The following is a 24,170-nucleotide window of genomic DNA, read 5'->3' on the forward strand; positions in this document are numbered from 1 at the left end:
CTCAGAAGAAATGTTACAACTGAAACTGTGATGGTTAGATCAAAGCCACCAAGCAAAAGCTGGAGCTTATTTGCCACAGGGCAGATCAATATCGAAAATTAATGGGTCGATAAATTGTTTTCTTAAGTAGTTATACGTTTGGCAAACAAAAACTGTGTTCTACAGTTTCAACAGAGCCGCATAATATCTCAGAATAGGCCACATAATCCGCAGCCACGTAATCTCTCAGAATAGGGCTTTCTCATGTAGCGCCCACTAAGAACAGCAGTGGAGACCTGGCTAAAAAGAAGGCTCTTTTGTAGGCTGGGATGGTCAGAAAATCTATATAGGGACAATAGGACTTGGAGTATGTAAAACCAAAGAAGAAGGCAGGAGAGCACACGCGACGAGTTCAGCTTTATGCCCAGTTTCCCCATGTGCCATAGTCCTGATCCGAATTGTGCCATAGTCCTGATCCGAATTGTGCCATAGTCCTGATCTGAATTGTGCCATAGTCCTGATCTGAATTGTGCCATAATCCTGATCCAAATTGTGCCATAGTCCTGATCTGAATTGTGCCTGAATTGTCCCCACATGTTCCCCAGAGAGTGCTGAGATCGGGGTCTCAGAACCTCCTCATAATCCCTGGGCCAAAGGAGGCCCGTCTCAAAGCGACCAGAGACAGGGCCTTTTCGATTGCAGCCCCCTGTTGGTGGAACCAGCTCCCGGAGGAGGTGAGGGCCCTGCGGAATCTTGAACAGTTCCGCAGGGCGTGTAAAACAGCCCTCTTCCAGTTGGCATACAACTGACTGATACCTGGATGGCGAATATCCAAACTTATGAACATCATAATATTTGAATACTGGAATACTTGAAGAACCGACTTAAGGAAGAGGTAGCATAGTATATCGATGTGTGTTTTATCTATTTTTATGTATTTTACTGTATAAATTATTAATGTATTTTAAATTGATCTATTGTTAGCATTCTGTGTTGTAAGCCGCCCTGAGCCCGCTTTGGTGGGGTAGGGCGGGATATAAATCGAATGAAATAAATAAAATAAAATAAAATAAAATAGTCCTGATCCCTGCCCATATGGGAGTGGAGTTCTGAGTTCAGAACTCGCAGCACACATCTGACCAAAAAGTCCTCATGGCAGACTTGGGGATGATGGAAGAACAGTGGACTTGAGAGCTGTGCTTGGGCGCTCCCATTCTGCTGCCCTCCTCCTCTCACCACACATGAAGCTTGATTGAAAACTTCCTGGTTCGATCGGACTGCAGCTCACCATGGTTTTTTCCCGGATGCAGGCAGCTGTTCCAGATGGAGTTTGCCGTTTCCCAACAAACTTGAATTCTAGTTCTCAGAATCGTTGGGGATGGGGATAAACTTGAATCCAGCCAGACACCTCCATTATGAAAATTTGGAGCCTGTAAACAAACAAATAGCTAAACAAGAGAGATGCGGAAACCTGTGTCCACCTCCCAGTCCAGAAGCCCTAAGCACTGCTCTCAGAGGTGTGAGAATCAGCCAGTTATACAGAGTAGTGCAAAGTACTCTGCAAATGCTCAGTGGAAAGACGACTTGTGTTTTCCCCTCTAGCCTGCAGCAGTGACTCTCTGAGCGCCAGCAAGAGCCCCCCCTGCAAGAACAGCTATGGCATCGAAAACTCACTCTCCACTTCCTCCGAGGTAAAGGACATCGATTTCTGCTCTCCTTACATGCGTAATATGGATTCTGTGGCAGAATTCTGCTCTTGGTGGAGAATTTGGTTTGGCTGGGTGCAAAATTAAGGGCTGGTGGGGGGATGATATCCCTGGCTACAATCCCTGCTGTGGCTCATCCTGATTCTCCTTCCTTCCCTTCCAGTTTAGTGGTGTAGTGGTTAAGTGTGCGGACCCTTATCTGGGAGAACCGGGCTTGATTCCCCACTCCTCCACTTGCACCTGCTGGAATGGCCTTGGGTCAGTCATAGCTCTGGCAGAGTTGTCCTTGAAAGGGCAGCTGCTGTGAGAGCCCTCTCCAGCCCCACCCACCTCACAGGGTGTCTGTTGTGGAGGGAGAAGATATAGGAGATTGTAAACTGCTCTGATTCAGAGAGAAGGGCGGGGTATAAATCTGCAGTCTTCTTCTTCCTCCTCTACCAGGATCCTCACTCGGGCTGTCCCAGCAGAAGCAGCTCTTCCCTGTCCTTCCACAGCACGCCTCCCCCCCTGCCCTTGTTACAGCAGAGCCCTGCCTCCCTCTCGCTGACCGCTGGAGTGCAGCAGCAGCCACCGGTGAACGGCTTGGCCAGGGCGCTGGGGGCCACCCACGGAGGAGGTGTCCCTGCCAATCACAGCCTGGTGGAAGGTCTCCTTGGAACCCTGGCTGGAGGGCAGCAGGTCCCTGTGAATGGTATCCTTGGGGGGCTGAATGGAACGATGGCGGCGCAGGCGCAGAATCCCCTCCTGGCGCAGACCACCGGTCCCCAAGCCCTGCAGCTCTCCACCAATCCAAACAGGTATGTAGAGCAAGGGGGAGGCGGCATCAACAGAACGGCGTGTTCAGGAAAGGAGCTGGCAAAGGGGAGGGGCTGTGGCTCAGTGGCAGAGTATTGACTTTGCATGCAGAAGGTCCCCGTTCAGTCCCCTGCATGTCTAGTTAAAAAGGGCCAGGCAGCTGGTGTTGTGACAGATCTTAGCCTGAGGCTCTGGAGAGCCATGGAGAGGGGCCGTGACTCAGTGACAGAGCATCTGCTTGGCATGCTGAAGGTACCCGGTTCATTCCCCTGCATCTCCAGTTAAAAGGACTGAGTAGGAGATGATTTGAAAGACTTCCACCTGAGACCATGGAGGGCCACTGCCAATCTGAGTAGACTAGACTGATTTGGGGAGGGGCCATGGCTCAGTGGTAGAGCCTCTGCTTGGAAAGCAGAAGGTCCCAGGTTCAATCCCCGGCATCTCCAGTTAAAAGGACCAGGCAGTCGGTGATGGGAAAGATCTCTGCCTGAGGCCCTGGAGAGCTGCTGCCAGTCTGAGCAGACAATACTAACCCTGAAACAGAACTGCTGGACAACACATCCAGGGAAGCCATTGAAATCCATAAACATAAAACACAATTTCAAAAGGAAGGAAGAGAGTTTGAAAATGAATAGGGCATGGTTTCCAGTCCTGAAAAATACAAAATGCTCTGCAGCTTACAATAGCACTACAGATAAAATTATAATGTCGATAGCCAATCCATATACAAAAGAACCTCCTCAGGAAAGTTCCTGTATTAGCATGTCACAGCCTGGGAAGCTCCTACAAGATAATCTCAGCCCTACCCCACCTTCCTAAGTAGATATATATTACCTGCCTACCATCATCTTCTCACTTTGACCCAGAGAGAACTGCAGTTTTCTGGGTTATACCTCTGAGGATGCCAGTCACAGTTGCTGGCAAAATGTCAGGTCTCACAATGTCAAGACCATGGCCACACAGCCTGGAAAATCTACAACAACTAATACTAACCCTGATGGACCAAAGGTCTGATTCAGCAGAAGGCAGCTTCATGTGCCTGCCGTAACTGGTGCTGGTGGGCTCTCTTGTGTTTTTGCAGTCCAGTTGCCCTAACACCTCTTTTTCTCCTTCCTTCCCTCCAGCCTCAGCCACCTGACAGAACATCAGCGGCAGCTCCTCAGCCAGCACGAGCTCCAGCTACAGCAGCTACAGCAGCTCCTCACCTCACAGCCCCTCAACCCGGTAGGTGTCGCCTCCCCGGCCTACGCGACTGCTGGCTCGGCTACCTCTGGTGGTGGCTTGTACCAGGGAAGTGGTTGGAAAGAGGGACCTCCTGGATGTGAGGGTGGAAGAGGTGGAGCTATACAGGAGGGGCTTTTGTGGTGTTTCGAAAGCGGTGACTGAGGGGGGGATGAGAAGATTTGTCAAATTATGAATGGCAGAGAGAGAGAAAGCAAACAGTGTTGTGGTTCGCAGACTGTGGGATAGGTTTATTTATTTACTTCGTTTATATCTCACATTGTCTCCTCAGTGTGGACCCACAGTGACTTACATCATTCTCCTCTCCTCCATTTTATCCTCACAAAAGCCCTGTGAGCAGGCCTGTAGCTAACCCGTGTTCCAATCCCCAGTCTACTGTGGAAGCTTACTGGGTTGGCTCTGGGTCAGTTATTCTCTCTATCAGACTGAATGACCACACAGCACTGTTGTTGTGAAGACAAAATGGAATTGGAGAGAACAATGTTGTAAGCTGCTCAGGGCCTCCCCTGCCTCAGCAGCAGAAGTTTTAATGTTAAGACCTTGTCAGTCAGCCAACACACTTGCTGAAGCCAGAGAGGGGCTTTTTATATACTTTTATGGACTTCCTCCTGTCCTGGTGTGATGACATCATCACATTCGCTCTGTGATGATGTCACTTCCAGGAAGCCTGCCCACACCATGATGACAGCACCTGGCTTTGATGGACTTAAAGGGGGCTAGGAAGATAGATCTATCATCGGCTATTGTGGAAGATAGAGCTGGCATTGGCTGTTAACCATAAGAGCTGAATGGGACCTTCAGGTTCAGAATTCAGCCTAACCTACCCTGCAGGGTTGTCGTTGGAAGGATAAAACACAGGAGGGGAGAACGAGGTTGTAAGCAATTTTGGGCCCTCGTTTGGGAGAATGGCAGGGTAAAAATATCTCAATAAATACACCAAACCCCACTGAAGAGCTGAGTAAAGCTTTAGGCTCTTCCTAAAGTAGAGAGAACGTCATGTTCACAGTCTTCCTCCCAGTTTTTTAAAACATATTTTTTTTTTGGGGGGGGGGGGAAATAACTCTGTACATGCTCAGAGGTAATCCGTGTCGGAACTTAGCGTCCTTAAGGGTGGGAGTCCTCCGGTTCCTGTTGTCAGCTTTGTGTGTTGTGGGGAGGGGACAGCAATTAACAACTTTGCATAATTGGTCCTTATGCGGTTCCCAGGAACAGCAAGCCTTGGTGTTCCAGATGATTCAGCAGATCCAGCAGAAAAGGGAACTGCAGCGGCTCCAGATGGCGGGGACCTCTCAGCTGCCCATGGCTGGCCTCTTGCCAGCCAACTCCACGTCCCTCCTCCACTCCAACAGCACTGCTCCATCAGCTGTCAGCAGCACCCTCCTGGCTTCCATCTCCCCTCAACAGCTCAATCCGGCCAGCTCCTTGATGGCTTCCTCACCACTCAGCGCCCCCGGGAACAGCTTGATGTCAGTGGCCGCCGGGACAACCATCCCGCCTGTCCTTTCCGCACAGACAAACCCTTTCCTCAACCTGCAGGGTGAAAGCAACAGTCAGAAGGGACTGGTGAGTATCCGGCCAGCAAGCTGAGACTGGTCTTCTTGCCTGCAAAGGTAAAGCTAGCCATTGGCTGAGCTGCTGTGATGTCACAGAATGTCCACAAGGAATCCACTTTCCTGAGAAAGAGAGGCAAACCAACTGCAGGAGGAGAGAAGCAGTAAGCTGTTTTGGCTGAGGGGGAAGGCAGAAGTTTCAAACATAGTTTGGGTACAAGACAAGTTATGGAAAGGGTTGGCCAAATTGTGGCTTGCTGAAGCCAGAGAGGGGCTTTTTATATACTTTTATGGACTTCCTCCTGTCCTGGTGTGATGACATCATCACATTCACTCTGTGATGATGTGGCTCTTTCACACATATTTTGTGGCTCTCCAAGCCCCCGCCACCCCATTGGCCAGCTTGAAGAAGGCATTTATCTCTTTAAACTTCTCCAAACCAAGCCAGCTGGTGACTTAGAGAATGCATTTAAAATTAAAGTTGCTTTCTTTCCACCTCTCTCTCTTCCCTCATCCCATCTATTTTTCTCCCTCCCTCCCTCCCTTCCTGTTCTGCGGCTCTCAAACATCTGACATTTATTTTTAAGCATGTTTGGCCACCCCTTAGTTACAGTACGTTGACAGGAAGTAAAATCAAAACGGCTGGAAAAAACTGAGTGATCCTCTAAGGCAAGGGAACTAAAGGCAGAAGGTGGATGAAGGATGGCAGATAGAGAAGACAATAGCTGAGAAGCAAAAACACGAGTTGTCGACGATGCTTGGAATAGGTTGCTTCTGTTCCCCATTCTGCACTGATAGCTGCTGCCATTACAGATGCATTCGAAGCACCAACTGTGCTTCCACGTGCAGATTTACTCCATGCTTTTCACTGCTGCCTGTCACAGGCAGGAAATGACAGCAGATGTAGTGCCAGATGTGGCTGGGAACGTCCACATTTTCCCCTTCCACACTTTCCCCAGACACACTTAAGGTGCAGTCTTCCAGGAAAGATTGTACCAAAGCAATTTTGATTAGATTAAAATGTAATTACATCTGCTTTGATTTGGGGAGCAGTGGAATGAGGATCAAGAGCCTCATTCAGGATAGACAAAAGGAATTACTTCTTTACACAGCAAGTGATTAAAATTGTGGAATTCGCTGCCAGGGGATTTAGTGCTGGCCCCAGGAACAGACAGCTTTCAAAGGGAATTAGATAGATTCGTGGAGGATAGGTCTAACAGTGGCTACTAGTCCTGGTGACTGAGGAGAGCCTCTGAATCCCAGAGCCAGTAGGCAACATCACGGGGATGCCTCAGTCTCTGTGCCCTGTTGTTGGCCCTCCAGAGGAAGTCGTCGGTCCCTGTGCGAGACAGGATGCTGGACTAGATGGACCACTGGCCTGATCCAGCAGGGCTCTTACATTCTTAAGCAGTAATAGTTTGCAGGCCCAAGAGCTTTTTCTGAGACAGGTGCTTTCATTTTCTGTCTGCTTCTTTAAAAAAATTTTTTTAAACCAGTTGAGACAGGTTTGTGCCTCTTTTTTCTTCCTTTCTTTCTTTCTTTCCTCCAGAGCATGAATGAAAAGGGAGGTGGCCCTGCTCAGGACAAAGGCTAATTTCTGAAATCCTGGGGCTTCTTTCTACCGTAGGAAAAGAGTCTCACCTTGAGCCACGGATCGTGAAACGTAGAGCGACCACGCGCAAGTCTTCGTGCCACGGTGTGGGTGATGCCTTGCCGAGGCGTGTCCAGCATCTGTCGTTCCCTGGTTCTGGACCCAGCTGTCCCAAGCCCCTCCCAAAAGAAGGCAGGTGAAGGAAACATTCTCTCTCACGCCCTTTTCTCCAGTACGCGCCGCACTTATTTCAAAAAGAAGTTGCACTTCAAGGGAGAGAGGACGACAAGGCCCGCTCCATCCTCAGACACCCACAGGTCGACCTTCGAGGGGGAGATCTGCTAGTTGGACGGTGGCCACGTTACCCCGGCGGTAACGTTAGGTTTGCAGAGCGCGGCGTTTCCAAGCCGAGGCTAAGAAATCCAGCAGGCTGATGAGAAGCGGGGAAAGCCCAGCTTCAGCGAAGCGGAAAGGGATGGAGCTCTTTGAGGCTCGATGGCATAGGAAAGCAAGACTAGAAAGGAAGTTGTCGGAGCCTCACGAGGAGCCTGCGATCCAGACTTTCACTTCTTTGTGGTCTTTGGCGTGCACTTGGATAGGACTTCGGTGAATTTTATTGGGGCGTGGTTCTGTTTGGGGCAGAGACGGGGATCCAGTCTCGGCATGGCTCAGAACGGTCACACTGGTTCTCCCAAATCGCCCCCCCCCCAAGCCCCCGGTCACTGCAAGGTTTTCGATTCAGAATCAGCCCAAAGGAAATCCTCCTTAGCTTCCATTTTGAATAGGACGTTGCCACGTCCTGCCGGCACCTTGTGTAAAACAGCCTGCAGTTTTGAGAAGGCCAGTACCAGTACTTAACCTGTGCTTACCTTCGAGACGTTTTTTCTCAGCCACTCGAAAGGTTCTTTTCCTTCTCCAATGGACCAGCTGCTTAACCACCAACGCCAAAGAGAAAGGATGAGGACTTTGGTCCGAAGGCAGGAGCTGTTCCTTCCATCTCCAAAGCAACTCCGTTCTAAAAGACATCCTCCACCCCTATTGATGGTGCTAGGCTAAGTCAGGTCCTGGCCGATGAGGATGTTGGTCTTCCCACCGCTGCGAGCCCCGCCTGGCCTGTCTGTGTTTTGTAATCAGATGTCTCAGAAAACCCGGCAGTTCCCTTGAAGGATGGGGATGAAAAGAAATGGAGATCAAGATCAGCCGTGGGGAGGAGCCCCCAGCCAGCCCCACCTTTGCTGGAGAAATTTAGATCTCTTAAACATAAGAGTTAGTCTCTGGGCCCCCCGATGTCCGGGGTCTTAAAAATCTTTCATGCCTTGATGGATAGATAGGCGTACCCCCCCCACCCCTTCCAATTTGCACTATTCCAATACATCAGTGGTGAGCGTGTGCCTGGGGATGACCACTGCTCTTCACGTTCATCTTGTTTTGGTGTGTGTTTTGCTTTTCGGTTTTCCTTCTTCCCCCCCCCTCCCCTTTGTAAAACAAAAGGAAAAGCGGCTGCCATGTGGCTGAGTCGGACTTTAAAAAAAAGGAGGGGGGAAAAAATCGATGCAACTTTTCAAGTTTTCATGATCTTTTCATTTGTTTGGAGGGTTGGGTGTTTTTATTTTTGTCCAGACAGATGTGCTTGACTCCAAATTGTCTGTGTGTGTAGTTTAGCCTCTTTTTTTTTTTTAAGAAAAAAAAAACCTGTTTAATAAGAAGCTCCAGGAAACCGTCGAGAGCAGCTGCTGTTCCAAACGGAATCCGACAAGCACTCCCTTCTTTGCAGTCCGGGCGGCTGCAGCACAGATGAAGGAGCAGCTACGAAACGAAGCGATGCTGGGCGTTCTTCAGTCTGGTGCTTTAAGAAAGAGGGCCCCCCCCAGCAGACACAACCCTCCATCGGCGTGATGCACTTACCGTTCACCTTTTGAAACGCGTCCGAAACCAGCACTTCTGGCACATTCCATTTCAAATGTGTCCTTTCCTGCCTTGATGGTACTCGTCCTCTTGGTCCTCCCGTCCAACTGTTGACAGGTGCAGATGGATTGCTGAGTGTTTATTTCAAAAAAAATTGTAATTGTGTAGATCACCCGTTTGGGTAGAGAGTGGGAAGCGGGGGAGGGAGGTCAATGGACCACTTGGCTCCTCCCTCCCCAAACATCGGATTAGCACTACCATCATTTATATCATTGGAACAATGTGAAGCTGGGGGCGGGGGCTGCACATGCAGAGCCTCTGGGGGTCTCTCTTTCAGCTAGGGATAGCCGTGCAAGTGTGTGTTCCCTCGATAGATCAGGGGCAGGCGCTTTCCAAAACAGACGCACTTCCTCCACCTGGAATTTCAGGCTTGACTTTTAAAATTTCTCTCCATTACTAAATGCTAAATTTGCACAACTGTGGCTGGGCACGCATAAATCCAGATAAATGTTGTGCAGTGTGCAGAGGGGCGTGGGGGTTTCTTTTCAGATTGAATTATAATGCGGCTGCATTTCTGCTCAAGGAAGGCAAACGAACGAGTACCCAGAATTTTTAAAGAGGTGCAAAGGAACAAATTCAACATTTGACGTAGCACTTTTAAAAGAAGAGAAAAAAAGGTCTGAGAATGAAGGAGGAAGAACAGGTGATCCGCTTAGGGGATTCATGGCACCGGAATTCTGTTTAGCCCAGTGGCAGGGGTGAAATATATACCCGTTCATTGACAGCAAAACGGAACTACGGCTGCTGTCACACATGCTAAATAAATACAGTCTCAATCCACTTTCAGTGTACTTTCAAACTGGATTTTGCCAGTTCATACAGTAAAATCCAATTGGAAAGTGCGCTGAAAGTGGATTGGAACGGCATTATTTAGCATGTGGGATCACAGCCTATGAGTTTCAGCGAAAAGGTTCCCAAACAGGGTTCTTTGGAGGGAGGGCAGGAGGCATTTGCAGGAAAGACCTGACCAGCGAGATGGAATCGTTTTAAATTTTCCACTGCCTGCTAATTCGCCCTCTTAAATAAGCAGAAGGGCCATGGCTCAGTGGCAGAGCATTTGCTTGGCACGCAGAAGGTCACAGGTTCAGTTACCGACATCTCCATTTAAGACAATCGGGTAGTAAGTAGGAGATAATAAAGCTCTCCGCCTGAAACCTTGGAGAGCTGTTGCCAGTCCGAGCAGACGGTGCTGACTTCGACGGACCAGCGGTCGGATTCGGCGTATAAAGCAGCTTCCTGTGGCACCTACACCCGTCTTAAAAAATTTCAACTGATTTTTCTCCATTGAGGTTTGGAGAAGTCCAGCCAACAAAAAATGAGCTGGGAGTGAACAAGTAGAGTCAAAGCAACACCTCCACCTCTCCCACCCCAGGCCGTAGGATTTAATGTTGGGGGGGGGGTGGGCAGGAGGCCACCCAGTTTGGCCCTGAACATTTTCTCTGCTTCTCAAGTAAAGTGACACCCCACTCCCCCATTTGTCTAACTCAGTAAACCTTCCAGGGGGATCCGGCTGCAAGTGGGCTTCTCCCCACCTCCAGTGCCGATTTGAAGCCCCTCCCTGCTGGTCTCTCTGGCCAGGAAAAAGCCAAGCCTCCTTCCCACCCTCTCAGAAGGAACTTCTCCCCCCTCCCGCCGCCGGATTCCAAGGTCCCTGCTGTCTCTGGCTACCAAGGATCCAGCTAGCAGGGGCTTGTTTCTTTTCCAAGGAAGGCTTCCTCCCTTGGCAGATTGGAGGCCCTCCAATGGAGGGGCCATACTGATGGAAGGTGGGGTTGAATGGAGAGGCCTGAGCCCTCCCCTCCACTTCCCAGTTTGCTGATGGTGTTCTGCAAGTGACCCCTTTGGCTGTATTCACTGGGCAAGCACACATTTCAGAAATACATGCCAACTGGCAGAGCTGAAGATCGACCCTCCTTTAGCGTGGGGAGATGGTATACCCGTGTGATTCTGAATGCATGTGTGGCGTTGCACACTTGTTTGTGCTGAACTCCTAGATGCACCCTATATTGCACTTTCAAGAGTCTGGTGCTAAAATCCAACCTCGCCATTCATTCACTGCCCCCTAGCGGGGGGGTTTGGGGGGGGCGAGCGGTATATTTCAACCCTTGAAACCTGCTTCACGTTATTTCCTGTCAGTTTCTCCGTTGTTCCCTCTAAACTGTGAAGTCTTGTGAGCAACGATTCTACTTTGTGAGCCACTGGCATTAAAGTTGTGAGCTGCTGCATCCATTAGTGTGCTCTGGGGCCCTCCTTCCTGAGCTAAGACAAAAATGTGTGAGCTGGAGGCTAAAAAACGGTGAGCTAGCTCACACTAACTCAGCTTAGACGGAACTCTGTTTGTAACCCACCAAACTGAACTCAACCTGCCAGCCGTTCCTTGCAAACTTCCAGGTGCTCCCCTGGAAATAAGGAAGTAGGATATTTACAATGCAATCCTCCGAAGAGTCACTCCAGTCTAAGTCCATTTGTTTCAGTGGGCTTAGACTGCAGTAATTTTGGATAGGATCGAAGCTCCGGATAGGCTGCTTTGGGTTAAGATGGTTATAAATCGTGGAGGCCTGGAATAGTATCAGCAAATAAAATAATTATATAATTATTTAACTATGGTTAAAATAATTAATCATCTTCAATCCAATATCTTCTATCTTCTTCTTCTTCAACCACTATATCATAATTTGGAGGGAGGGTCATTGCTTCTCTCTGCAAATGCTGCTTGGCTAACTTGCAGGAGCGATCGCAAAGTATTTGCTCTTTTTTGCAGTTGCAGCAGCTCACTGATATGCTGTGGTCTGTGTCTCATGGGTGGGTATGAGAGGCATTGGCCAGTACATAGCCCTGTCTTTCGGGGCAGTAGATAAAAGACTAGAGTGTCTTTTGGCCTAGGCTTGTGTACTCATAGGTGAAAAAGCTAGCAGTCAAATCCAGAACAATGAAAGGGGTAATCTGTGCCATGCGCATTCCACACATGTGGTCAGGGTTCCCTCTAAGCTGAGTTAGCGTGGGCTAGCTCACAGATTTTTAGCCTCCGGCTCACACATTTTTGTCTTAGCTCAGGAAAAATGGCCTCAGAGCACACTAATTTATGCAGCAGCTCACAACTTTAATACCAGGAGCTCACAAAGTAGAATTTTTGCTCACAAGCCTCTGCACCTTAGAGGGAATATTGGTGGAAGCGGCCAGAGTTTTGGGTCTGTGTCTTGAGAATCTCCGGCAATGCAGGTTGCTAGACAGGCTTGATAATGTTCAGAATACCCTTCAGCAGCCAGAAAGAATTTTTGAAAAGGCTTCCCGTGGGCACAGAGAGGGCCCCCCTCAGGGCTTTTTTTGTTTGTTTTTGTAGTAGGAACTCCTTTGCATATGAAGTCACACCTCCCTGATGTAGCCAATCCTCTCAAGAGCTTACAGGGCTCTTAGTATAGGGCCTACTGTAAGCTCCAGAAGGATTGGCTACATCAGGGGTGTGTTGTCTAATATGCAAAGGAGTTCCTGCTACAAAAAAAAGCCCTGGTCTCCTCAGTGTTCTGCATAACCCCCCACACTCTCACATGTACATAGCAGGAAGAAAACTGGCATGCATCCAGATATTCATGCACTGAGTTACGGCAGTCTCCTTAGGAGCCAACTGAAGATAAATAGGTTCTACAAGTTTGTGGCTGAAATCAGGTGGTCCACTGCAGTGATTGACTGGGGGCTCATATGGACATATGAAGCCGCCTTATACTGAATCAGACCCTTGGTCCATCAAAGTCAGTATTGTCTTCTCAGACTGGCAGCGGCTCTCCAGGGTCTCAAGCGGAGGTTTTCCACACCTATTTGCCTGGACCCTTTTTTGGAGATGCCAGGGATTGAACCTGGGACCTTCTGCTTCCCAAGCAGATGCTCTATCACTGAGCCACCGTCCCTCCCCTTGTGGGAGGGAACCCCACCAACCCCCAGGAGCAATTTTACCTCTTTTCGAAAAGAAGGCACCCCACAAACAAACGGGATAAACTTGTGACGGCTGCTGTCATATTTTTAAAAGATGGATAGTCTGAAGTATTTGGGGACGAAAGAGGGCAGTCAGGATTCAGTTTGTGGATAGGCACTAAGCAGGGGTGGAATTCTAGCAGGAGCTGCTTTGCATATTAGGCCATACCCCCTGATGTAGCCAATCTTCCAAGAGCTTACAAAAAAACAGCCTTGTAAGCTTGGAGGATTGGCTACATCAGGGTGTGTGTGGCCTAATATGCAAAGCAGCTCCTGCTAGAATTCCACCCCTGGCACGAAGTATAGGGAAAAGCCAGGCTTCCTCCTTTGGACAAAAAAACAAAACAAAACTCTAGGTACAGTTCTAAGATCTGTCTTTCTGCTTGGTTTTTCAAAACAAGCAACGGCATTCCTGGGTTTTTTTTACCTTGCATAAGAAGAATGCAGAACCATGCTAGCTGGGCATTCTGAGGTGTTGCTTACACTGGAAGAGTATTTCTGCACCAGAATTCTGCTGGAAAATACACTGGCTTGAACAACTGTTTTTATCTCAGTAGGCTTCAAGCTAATCTGATTAGGAATTTAGTAGTGAAAGGTGATGGACTTTGATGGGGGGAGGGAGAGAAAAGAAAGCACTTATTTACTTATGGAATCACCCAAAGGTATCCTCCTTTAAAAAAAAGATCAGCTCTCTCCACCAGTCCATACAGTCTCTGCTCCAGTTGCAGCTTGGTTTCTCAAAGACCAATGCTCCCTCTAACCTGAGAGCCAGTTTGGTCTAGTGGTTAAGTGCATGAACTCTTATCTGGGAGAACCGGGTTTGATTCCCCACTCCTCCACTTGCAGCTGCTGGAATGGCCTTGGGTCAGCCATAGCTTTTGTCCTTGAAAGGGCAGCTGCTGTGAAAGCTCTCTCAGCCCCACCCAGGGTGTCTGTTGTGAGGGGGGCGGGGAAGGTAAAGGAGATCGTAAGCCACTCTAAGTCTCTGATTCAGAGAGAAGGGTGGGGTATAAATCTGCAATTCTTCTAAGCTGTGGAGTCTTGAGAGCAAAAATTCTGCTTTGTGAGCTGCTGGCATTAAAGTTGTGAGCTACTGCATAAGTTAGTTTGCTCTGGAGCCATTTTTCCTGAGCTAAGACAAAAATGTGTGAAGCAGAGGTGGAAAAAACTGTGAGTTGGCTCACACTAACTCAGCTTCAAGGGAACACTGTCCAAGAACAATCTGTTTTGCATGTTATATGAATGAGAACTTGCTGGATCAGCCCAATGGTCAGAGGCCTCCAGGAAGCTCAGAAGTACCGTGTGAAGGCGCCAGCAACCATGCCTTTCCTTAGCCTCACACACTTAAGAGTCATCCAGTCCATGACTATGGAAGTTAGCTATCAGGAGAGAAGGCGACAAGGTGCATTCTGATCTGATCTTGGAAGAGTCTATTAAGGAAGGCTCCGCAGAGGACGACAATTCCAAACCACCTCCGCTCGCTTACCTTGAAAGCCCCTTGCTGGGATCACCAAAAGTCAGTTGCAATATAATGCCAGGTATTTAGCCACTGTGGCTGCTGACGGACCTTCGTACATTTCCCTAACCCTCTTGTTAAGCTATCGAAACGAGTCGTTCCCATCCATGGAAGAGGAAGAACAATCACTATCCACCTCCGTTGCATAATTTTACGGCATCGATCCATCTCCCTCTTTTTTCACCTTCCCCACACCCCCAAACAACAAACCCCAAAGGAGGGTGATTCAAACTCCTTGGTCACCACCATTTTAGGGCACCTTTTTCCAGCAAATGTGATTATCTGGAAGAACGTTAGTGAAGTTATGTTAAAATTGGTGTTGTGTTAATTTTAGCACAGGTCAGATCCTTGATTAAAAAGTAATGTTTAAAACTGGGGAAATGTGAATTGGAATCAGCCGTGGCAGAGTCCGTGAAAACGGCTGATAAATAAAGTCTGTGCTTCAATTGCACTGGGGTACCTTTCTTTACCTTGACATTGATGCTGATGTCACATTTTAATACTTTGCCTGTTGTCTTTAACACTCTGCCCCCTCCTTCTCCACTTGTTGTTTTTAATTAAAATAAGAGTAACAGATGTGTATATTTTTGGCAATTAAGGTAATGTAGCTAAGATATATTTTTTTCATGCTGCTCGACTCTTCTTTATTATAATAAATAATAATATTAATGTCAAAGGCTTTTTGAACAACATGGAAGAAGTAATAAAATCATGGTGTCCTCCCCCCCCCCCCAGAAAAAGAACAATTAATAGCGTAGAATGATGGGATGGGAATAGGATGCCCCCCCTATAATGTAATTACTGGTGAAGGTGTTGAGATTGACCAACTGGGTCAGAAATGTCTGTGTTAGAAAATATCAAGATTCTGTGTTCTTTGAGAGCAAAGGAGAAATACTTGAAATGTTAACAGAATTTTTCGTAGGTCCCAATCCAGAAAATATATCAAGATGCAGCAAGCATGTAGTGCATAAAAGAGCATATAACCAGCGGTGGGGTTTCTGCCATATCCCACAGGAGTGGAGCTCTGCCCTGGCTGGCCCAGCCTACCATGTGGCAGCCATGTGCTCCCAGGCCAAAAGGTGTGGCCTAATATGCAAATGCACGCCTGCTGGGCTTTTTCTACAAAAAAAAAGCGCACTGCATAAAACAATCTTTAAACAGTAGCCCTGAAGTCATCCAAATGTAGGTTAACCTGAAGAAGCTTCTCGCAAAAGAACCATGATTTTACAAAATGTCCCTATGTAAAAACACCATCTGTTTTTATAACAAATCTTCTAGTTAAAACAGGAAAATGGTCTGTTTGCACCCGGCCGTGAAAAGTTTTTTTTTTAAGCACACTGATAATTATATCCACTGGCACCAGGTAACTCATTCTATAATGTGTAATGTTTCTTTGCTATATAGATGTTGAGTTCAACTGGATTTCCTCATGAAATCCAGTTCCGGCATTCCCAGCTTGTGACATGTCTAGCAACTTTTGGATTCCTTTTAACGATGTTGTGTGCTTAAGTATATCTTAGGCGTAGTTCTGTCTGTTTCATGCTGCCCAATATTGAAAATGTTGTACATCTAGGGAAATAGGTTGCCATCCACAGACGAGATTTGTACAAGATGCAAATAAGCAGGGGTTTATTTTTGTTTTGCAGCAGGAACTCCTTTGCATATTAGCCCACACAGCCCTAATGTAGCCAATCCTCCAAGAGCTTACAGGGCTCTTATTCCAGGGCCTACTACAACCTCGTGGATGATTGGCTACATCAGGGGGGTATAGCCTAACATGCAAAGGAGTTCCTGCTACAAAAAGGGGGGGGCTGCAAATAAGGGTGGGGGGGAGACCCTCTCTAGGCAATAGAGCAACATGCGTAACTTCAACATACAGCCAATGGAGCTCTTATGAGACCGCCTGTGTACTGGTATGCACTCGTCTTTTGCTGTACTCACATGCTCTGGCTTGGTACCAGCCCTTTCTAGTGGTGTTAGCGGAGGGATTCCCCAGTGGTAGCAGTTGCATGTCTATCAAAAGCCCAAACCAGGTGGAAGCGGAGGCTTTTATCCCTGATTTTACAGCCTATTTTGAGCTCAATGGTGGCCAAGGATAGACTGGTCATTTAATTTACCAGGAGATTTCCTGGTGGACTGTTGCTCTGGAGGGTTACTGTTGGCTAGGAGCAAGCAGGATGAGCCCCTGTCTGGGATCAGGGTCTATATGGCTCAGACCCTTCAACATACAAAGTGATCTATATCAACTCACCAGTTGCCTCTCTCCTCGCTGCTACCAGTTAGCAGCAGTGCAGGAGGAAACAGCCATGAACCAGGCTTCATCGTTGGGTTCTCTGGCAGGATGAGTGGCTTTTGCAATGCCATTTTAACTTTATAATTTATCCCTGCCTGCAGAATCCAAGTATGGGAATGGATGCCCCAGGAGCTGGATGCTAAGATAGCACATCTGGCCTCTTACTGAGCTGGAACATTACATCTGTTCCAGGCTACCAGTTGTTTCTTAATCCTGCCATGTAGGGGAGGGACGGTGGCTCAGTGGTAGAGCATCTGCTTGGGAAGCAGAAGGTCCCAGGTTCAATCCCTGGCATCTCCAAAAAAAGGGTCCAGGCAAATAGGTGTGAAAAACCTCAGCTTGAGACCCTGGAGAGCAGGGGAGGGACGGTGGCTCAGTGGCAGAGCATCTGCTTGGGAAGCAGAAGGTCCCAGGTTCAATCCCTGGCATCTCCAAAAAAAGGGTCCAGGCAAATAGGTGTGAAAAACCTCAGCTTGAGACCCTGGAGAGCAGGGGAGGGACGGTGGCTCAGTGGCAGAGCATCTGCTTGGGAAGCAGAAGGTCCTAGGTTCAATCCCTGGCATCTCCAAAAAAGGGTCCAGGCAAATAGGTGTGAAAAACCTCAGCTTGAGACCCTGGAGAGCCGCTGCCAGTTTGAGTAGACAATACTGACTTTGATGGACCAAAGGTCAGATTCAGTATAAGGCAGCTTCATATATTCATGTAGCTGGTAGCATCAAGGAGCCAAATTGGTGAGATATCCTGTAGTTGAGAGTGGGGAATGCAGCCTAGTCAAAACAGGTGAATCACTAACCACTTGTGGGACTACAAAATTATTGGGTTAAATATTTTTTTAAACCATTTTCTCCAGCTTTCTGCAATATCTCTGATCCTCCATGTTTCCAAGTTAAGGGAGAAATGTTCAAACAAATGACAAAGGTGATACGACTCCAATGGTAACAAGAGAAAGAAATTTTTACTTACAAAAAATAGTAGCGCGTCTTCCACGACAGGTTCGTGGAGATCCATTTTTAACCTATTGTGAACAGATTAACTTCTTGCTACAGCTCTAAACCCAGGTAAGAGAGAGAAGAGAGGTTTTTTATTTACCGTATGGCAGAGCTACACACAGGAAGCATATAATAATATAAAATATGGAACCAAGTTGATACCATGGGCGTGCAGACCAATGTAATGTGAAAAAAAGCATGCAAGGGCCAAAGAGGTTCAACATCTAACCAATGGGTGGGGCAACTACCAAGTGAAAACACTTTCCCTTCCAGACCCTCTGGCATTCAGAGTAACAGTGTCCAACAAAAATCTGGTGGCAATAAGTGGGGCAGAAGGAGTATACGTCTCGCAAGCCCTTCTGGACCCCCATTTCCCATCCTGTCTATAAAGTGGGGAAATGGCAAAGATCATGGTGCATAGCATCATTCAACTGAACCCTAGCTGCTGTTTGGTTGGGGGGGGGGGGTTTGGGGGGGGAGGTGTGGTCAGGAACGCAAGCTGTAAAAAGAACAGAGGACTCAAAAGTCTTAAAGAGGCAACTGTATCTTGGGCATGCATTTATCTCTTTGTGGTTGCTATAGAGGGGTGAATGTGTACACACACACCCTCCCAGGCAGTCATACGTTCAGTCTAGGTCACCTTCCAGTCCACCATAATCAGAGTAGCGCTCGTCTCTGTGGTTCATGCTCCACGCACTGAAGTTACCTGCAGAAACGTGCCTCTGTATGCTGCATCCTGGTAAAGAGCCTTCTAGCTCCTGTGAGACTATGAAATGAATGGAGGCATGTGTTGCATGGGTTCTGGTACATGAAATCTTATGCCTTAGAAATGCGTTGCATGACTTTGGGTTCTGGCAGACACAGAATTCACCCAGTTGATGCACTGGTTCCTACAAGCCATTTGGCTGTTATCAAATTAGCAACAGCCTGTTGCAAAGAAAGCACCTGGCAGGAGTAGCTTACTCACGTAGACAACCATGCCTTATTCTTTTGGGACCGTCACCTACTCAAGCTCTTCCATATGGGGTTCCGTTCAGCAGCGACTTGTGCACTCTGCGCATAAACCTCTGACGTCTTCTGGGTTGTGGGAGCAATCTTGACAAAGGGTGGAGAGGCAAGTACATGGGGAAATCCCTCCTTTTGTTCTTGGTTTGAGCTTTCTATGGTAAAAGGGTTGCCAGGGAAATTGTTTGTATAAAGATGTTTTCCTCTTATTTTGTCTGCGCTTGTGTGTCTGACCCTCTGCTCACTGTGTAATCAAATTGACATACAACCACATTCAGTTTCTGGTCATACAAAAAACCAGATCCCCCTCCTGAAATCAGAAGCGGCCAGATCTGCTGTTTGCATCACACACTCTTTGCAAGAATTACTTTGTGGTTGTGGGGGAGGCCTTCCTGCAGTGATTTTTTTGTGAATTTTGCCAGCAGTATTTGGATTCCAAGTACTGTTGTGCTAAGTAGAGATGATCACAAGTTTGGGCTTCATTTCTTATATGTTTTTGGCCACTATCAGGTTGTGGGGACTGTAAGTTGTTTCAGTGGTTATTTGTTCAGCCCACTGAAAAAAAAAGCAAATTGGAACAGTTTAAACAAACTAGTATAAAGGCATTCTGAGATACTGGGGTTTGAAAGATCTCACTTAAATCAGTACTCATGTTCTAGATTGCGGTTTGATCAGACACAATGAAAATAAGCCCTTTCTAAATGCGCTACACAACTGAGACTGTAGGAGAACATAAGAACCCTGCTTTATCAGACCAATAGTCCATTTTCACTGCCAGCTCCCCTCTTTCCATACCTGTCAGATATGCAAAATAAAATGTATTTTTTATCACTGCTGTATTTCTACAACCAGGCAGCTGTTTCAATCCTTGTTCTTTTCATGAAAAAAAGTTTTCCCACAAATAAAATAGAACAAAATGTTTAAAAAAGACATACCTATTTGAGTCTTTGTGGGTTTTTGAAAACATATTTTTAACCGAACAGCTGGTTTATTTATGATCTGTGCACCTTGAAATAACTGGACATAATGAAAGCATACAGCAGAAGCAACGCTATAGGGTTTAATTTTAGTATCCTCACAACCACCCTGTGAGGTAGGTTTGGCTGAGATAATGCGACTGGCCCAAAGTCACCCTAGTGACTTTCATGGCAAAATGGGAGATTCAAACCCAGATCCTAGAGGACACTCCAACCACATCATGCAGCATCTGAAGATGCTACCGGGTCTCCCCTGGCCACTGGCCGCCGGGGGGTGGGTGGGTAATGTTGCCAGATCCAGATTGAGAAATTCCTGGAGGTTTGGGGACGGAGCCAAGGTACAGGAACCTCAGCTGGGTAAAATGCCCTAGTGTCCACCCTTCAAAGCATCCATGTTCTCCAGGGGAAATGATCTCTGGAAATGAACTATTATCCAGAGAGTCTCCTCTCCAGCCCAGCTTCCACCTGGAGGCTGGCATCCCTATCAGAGCCTGGGGAGGACGGGGACCTCAGTGGGGCGCAGTGCTCGGAGTCCACCCTCCAAAGCATCCATTTGCCCCAGGAGAAAGCAATCCTGTGCGTGTGTTGTTTGCTCCTAAGAAAGCCCATTCCCTTGGGTTTCTCCCTCCAGGTAAACGCGTGTAGATCCGCAGCCTTTCTCTGACGCACTAGCAGCCAAACCCAGGAGTCCCGAGGCCCCGGGTTGTATTATCCAGCTAAACGTCCCTCGATCCTTTTTCTGTATTTCCTTTGCGACGCAACCAGAAACCAAGCTAAGACCCTGGAGTCTGCAGAGCAAGGCGACCCTGGGGAACTGGGCGGGCGTTGCAATATGCGCGGCTTCCGGGGCGGGAGACGGGGAAGGCGACCCGGTCCAAAGGGCGGAGTTCTGCCGCCACCGCCGCCGTTTCCTCTTGCGCGGGAGTCATGCCTGTGTCGTGGAGAACCGGCCCTCTCGTGTCGTCAGCGGCCGGTTCTTTTGCGAGGCTCCTTGGCTGGCAGGTAAGCCTGGAGAGGGAACCACCCAGCCTCCGGTTAGAAAGTTGCCAACCTCCACTTTGAGGAAGGAGCTGGCGATCTCCCGGAATTGCAACTGATTCCCCAGACTCGTGAATCGCCTTTTATTTTAAAACATTCACTCCACTTCTGGAGGGAAAGGCTGCTTTGGACCGGTGGAGTGCATGACCTTACGTTACGCCATTCATGATGCCATTATACCACCCTACCAACTTTTTATTTATTTGTTTGGTACGCTTCTATTTCGCCCTTTTCCGTAAACGGGCTCAGGGCAGATCACAACATAATTTAACATTCTTCCTCTCCCTAAACCGCACTCTCTTAAGGCAAACTCACAGACCACTGCTAAAAATCAATAAGGCTTTTTTATTTAGAAAAGGCAAGTCAAATGCACATAATGAAGGCAGTGCAGGAAAATAAAAAATGCTAAACATAAAAAGACTAACTAAACACATAACATTGGACAGGCTAGTTTTATCATTACAAGCTTATTCTGGGAAGAGTAGCAAGCAGTACAGCATACCCTGTACTATACCCTTCCCACCCACCCCTTCCTGGTGCATCAGGTGGTGGTTAGTTAAAGGATCCCAACCTTCTGGGCATTCCACACTGCCCAGTAGGCGTTACTGTCCTATTACCTTGTTAGGGGATGACTCAGTATAATTGCTCTGACAGTAGTCATTACCTTTGACAGCGATTGCACTGTGACAGCTGTCAAAGCTACAGCCAATGATCTATGTCCACATTGACCTAAGCAGCAATTGGGCTTATCTTGCAGGTGGAGAGCCAAGGCCAATTCACCTTCCAGCCACATTCTTAAAGGGCCCTCCCTTGCTGTTGGTAACTTTGCCCGTACAGAGAGGCTACAAAGCCTGATTTGAGGCTTTAGGAATCAAGGAAAGCCGAGGCTAAGAGGCTTTTTCTTGACAGTCGTTCTCAAAGGAGGGAAAGGCCACAAAACCAACCAGATGGGTAGGCATGTTGGCAGCAGAACAAAGTTGGAGTCCGCGGTGGCACCTTTAAGATCAACTGAGTTCTATTCAAGGTGTAAGCTTCATGGGCACACACACATCGTGCCTCCATTGTGTCTGGACTCAAACTTTGCTCCGAAAACAACCATTTTTCTTTTAACCAGTCTCCATCCCCTCTCCAACAACATTGCAGAGAAGGACCTGTTCGGCTGCTTCAACAGCCCGGCCGGTGATCGCCGCCAAGCACCCCTTCCAGGTAGACCTGAAAGCAGGGAAGCGCTACGCCTGGTGCGCCTGCGGCCACAGCAAAAAACAGGTAACCCGTCTGCCCCTGCCCCTGTATTCCTTCTCCGGAGATGCTCCCTTGGAGCCCTCCCACCTCCCCAGTGGCCTTGTCTTTACCAAGTTTAAAGTAGGTCCATTCCAGAGTTGCATCAAGATGGGAGGTGAGCATGAGGCAGGTGCTGATGTTACAGCCAATGAGGTCATTGCTGTTTTGTATCCTGATGAGCAATGTTCCCTCTAAGCTGTGGAGTCTTGTGAGTAAAAATTCTAGCTCCTGAGCTACCGGCATTAAAGCTGTGATCGAGCAATTCGGCTACTGCATAAATTAGGGCTCCGTCGTGGCTCCACACCTATGGAACCAGCTCCCGGAAGAAGTGCGGGCCCTGGGGGACCTTGACCGGTTCCGCAGGGCCTGCAAGACCATCCTCTTTGATGAAGCTTTCACCGACTAAAAACTGAGAGACTGCTTAAATGATTCTTGTTATCCTGTGGAATAGCACCAAGATGTTTATTTTTATTGTTTTTAGAATTTTAATTAATTGTTAGCTACTGTTAAATCACTGTATAATCTGTTGTATCGACTATGTCGTTAGCCGCCCTGAGCCTGCCCTGGCGGGGAGGGCGGGATATAAATAAAATGTATTATTATTATTATTATTATTATTATTATTATTATTATTATTAATTAGTTTGCTCTGGGGCCGTTCTTCCTGAGCTAAGTTGAAAATGTGTGAGTTGGAGGCTAAAAAAGTGTGAGCTAGCTCACACTAACTCAGCTTAGAGGAAACGCTGCTGATGAGTGCCATTTTTCCTGCCTCTGCTCAGCTTAACGAAGCCTTCATTTACATAGTCATAAGCAATGTTGCCTCTAAGCTGAGCTAGTGTGAGCTAGCTCACACTTTTTTAGCCTCCACATCACAGTGTTTAAAGATTTTATTTTATTTCAACAGAAAAACCTACAGCCATACTATAAAACATAATAGCCACGAACACCATCCTCTGTTACAAATGCTAAATATATAGTGACCAACCATCTAGCTTTACTTGTATCGAGAGTATTATATCCTTTTTGCACAAAAACTCTAAAACTGGTCTCCATGTTTCATCATACTCTGATAAGGGAACTACCGCACGAGAGTCCCCCCCACCCCGAAAGGATTATGCACAAACCTGCCCGTCAAAAATTGTTCCCAGAGTTTCTGGTACCATTGTTTAAGTAAAGAACTTGTGGGGAGCTTCCAATTCCTGGCAATAACCAAGCACAGCTCACACATTTTTGACTTCGCTCAGGAAGAATGGCCTCAGAGCAAACTAATTGAATAGACCACATGTATTCAATCTTGACTGCTCAGTTCACTTTTTGGCAGATCTGACCCAGAACATTAATGTGAAACCTCTTTGCAAAATATTCTGTTTGTGATGTTTTCCCTTGTTTTTGTGTCCCACAAGCCTTTCTGCGATGGCTCCCATAATAAAGCCGCCCCACAGATCTCTTCCCTGAAATTCAAACCAGAAGAAGCGAAGGAAGCCTGGCTTTGTGGGTGCAAATGCTCCAAGAACCCTCCGTATTGCGACGGCACCCATAAAGAAGACTTTGTGCAGAAAGCTGAACTTGGTTCCCATCCACAGTTGTGAAGCATAAGGGGAGAAACTGTGGGTCCCGAGAAGTAGGGTGAATGGCAGGAGTCGGGCCATGGGTCTGGTCTTCCCAGATGTTCTCCTGGATCAACCTCACTGAAGTGTCTTGCTGAAACACTTGCTCATAGGTTTCTGTGAAGGCTGCCAAGGACACTGTGTTTGTGGGAAGTGATCTATGTGTCACCTTGTTGCGGGTCATGAAGCCCTGGCGACTTTGGGCACCTTAGTAACTGACAAATCGGAGGAGAGAAAATGTTGCTGTTTTCCAACAGGACCTGATTAATGCTGCTTCCCCTCACCTTGTGAAATAAAACTTGTTTGAAATCCCCTGGTATCCTCTCATTCCCCCAGGCTTCAAACACCGTCTCTCTCCCATAGCCTTGCTGTGGTGAACTGCTTAAAAAGGAGAACATGGTGGAGAAAATAATGTTATAAGGCACTTTGGGTCCCCATTAAGAGAAGGGTGGGTTAGAAATTAAGTGAATAACAAAATAATGTCAGCTGGGTTCTTGGTGCTGTGGAGAATGACGTCAGAATGGGGTTCCCTCTTGGGATCCATACACAGGGCTTTTTTTTAGCAGAAACACAGGAACGCAGTTCTGGCTGGCTTGGTGTCAGGGGGTGTGGCCTAACATGCAAATGAGTTCCTGCTGGGCTTTTTCTACAAAAGCCCTGCGCAAAACAA

At 47.6% G+C, this 24,170-nt stretch overlaps 2 protein-coding genes across 2 annotated transcripts in view; both read left to right on the forward strand.

Annotated features, from left to right (window-relative positions):
- The window catches only part of MLLT6 (MLLT6, PHD finger containing), a 135,613-nt gene extending 128,659 nt beyond the window's left edge, over positions 1–6,954 (forward strand). The window contains exons 16-20 of the mRNA XM_060255338.1: positions 1,559–1,670; positions 2,127–2,482; positions 3,605–3,704; positions 4,929–5,285; positions 6,822–6,954. Of these exons, the coding sequence (XP_060111321.1) occupies positions 1,559–1,670; positions 2,127–2,482; positions 3,605–3,704; positions 4,929–5,285; positions 6,822–6,866 (970 nt within the window). The 3' untranslated portion in view covers positions 6,867–6,954. The remainder of the gene's footprint in view (positions 1–1,558; positions 1,671–2,126; positions 2,483–3,604; positions 3,705–4,928; positions 5,286–6,821) is intronic.
- A 13,390-nt stretch (positions 6,955–20,344) lies between these two features.
- CISD3 (CDGSH iron sulfur domain 3) lies at positions 20,345–23,812 on the forward strand. The gene is made up of 3 exons (XM_060255906.1): positions 20,345–20,576; positions 21,756–21,878; positions 23,297–23,812. The coding sequence occupies exons 1-3, from the start codon at positions 20,502–20,504 to the stop codon at positions 23,480–23,482; spliced, it is 384 nt and encodes a 127-aa protein (XP_060111889.1). The 5' UTR covers positions 20,345–20,501; the 3' UTR covers positions 23,483–23,812.
- The last annotated feature ends 358 nt before the right edge of the window (positions 23,813–24,170 follow it).

This window comes from Heteronotia binoei, chromosome 15, assembly GCF_032191835.1.
Source record: "Heteronotia binoei isolate CCM8104 ecotype False Entrance Well chromosome 15, APGP_CSIRO_Hbin_v1, whole genome shotgun sequence".
Taxonomy (NCBI): domain Eukaryota; kingdom Metazoa; phylum Chordata; class Lepidosauria; order Squamata; family Gekkonidae; genus Heteronotia; species Heteronotia binoei.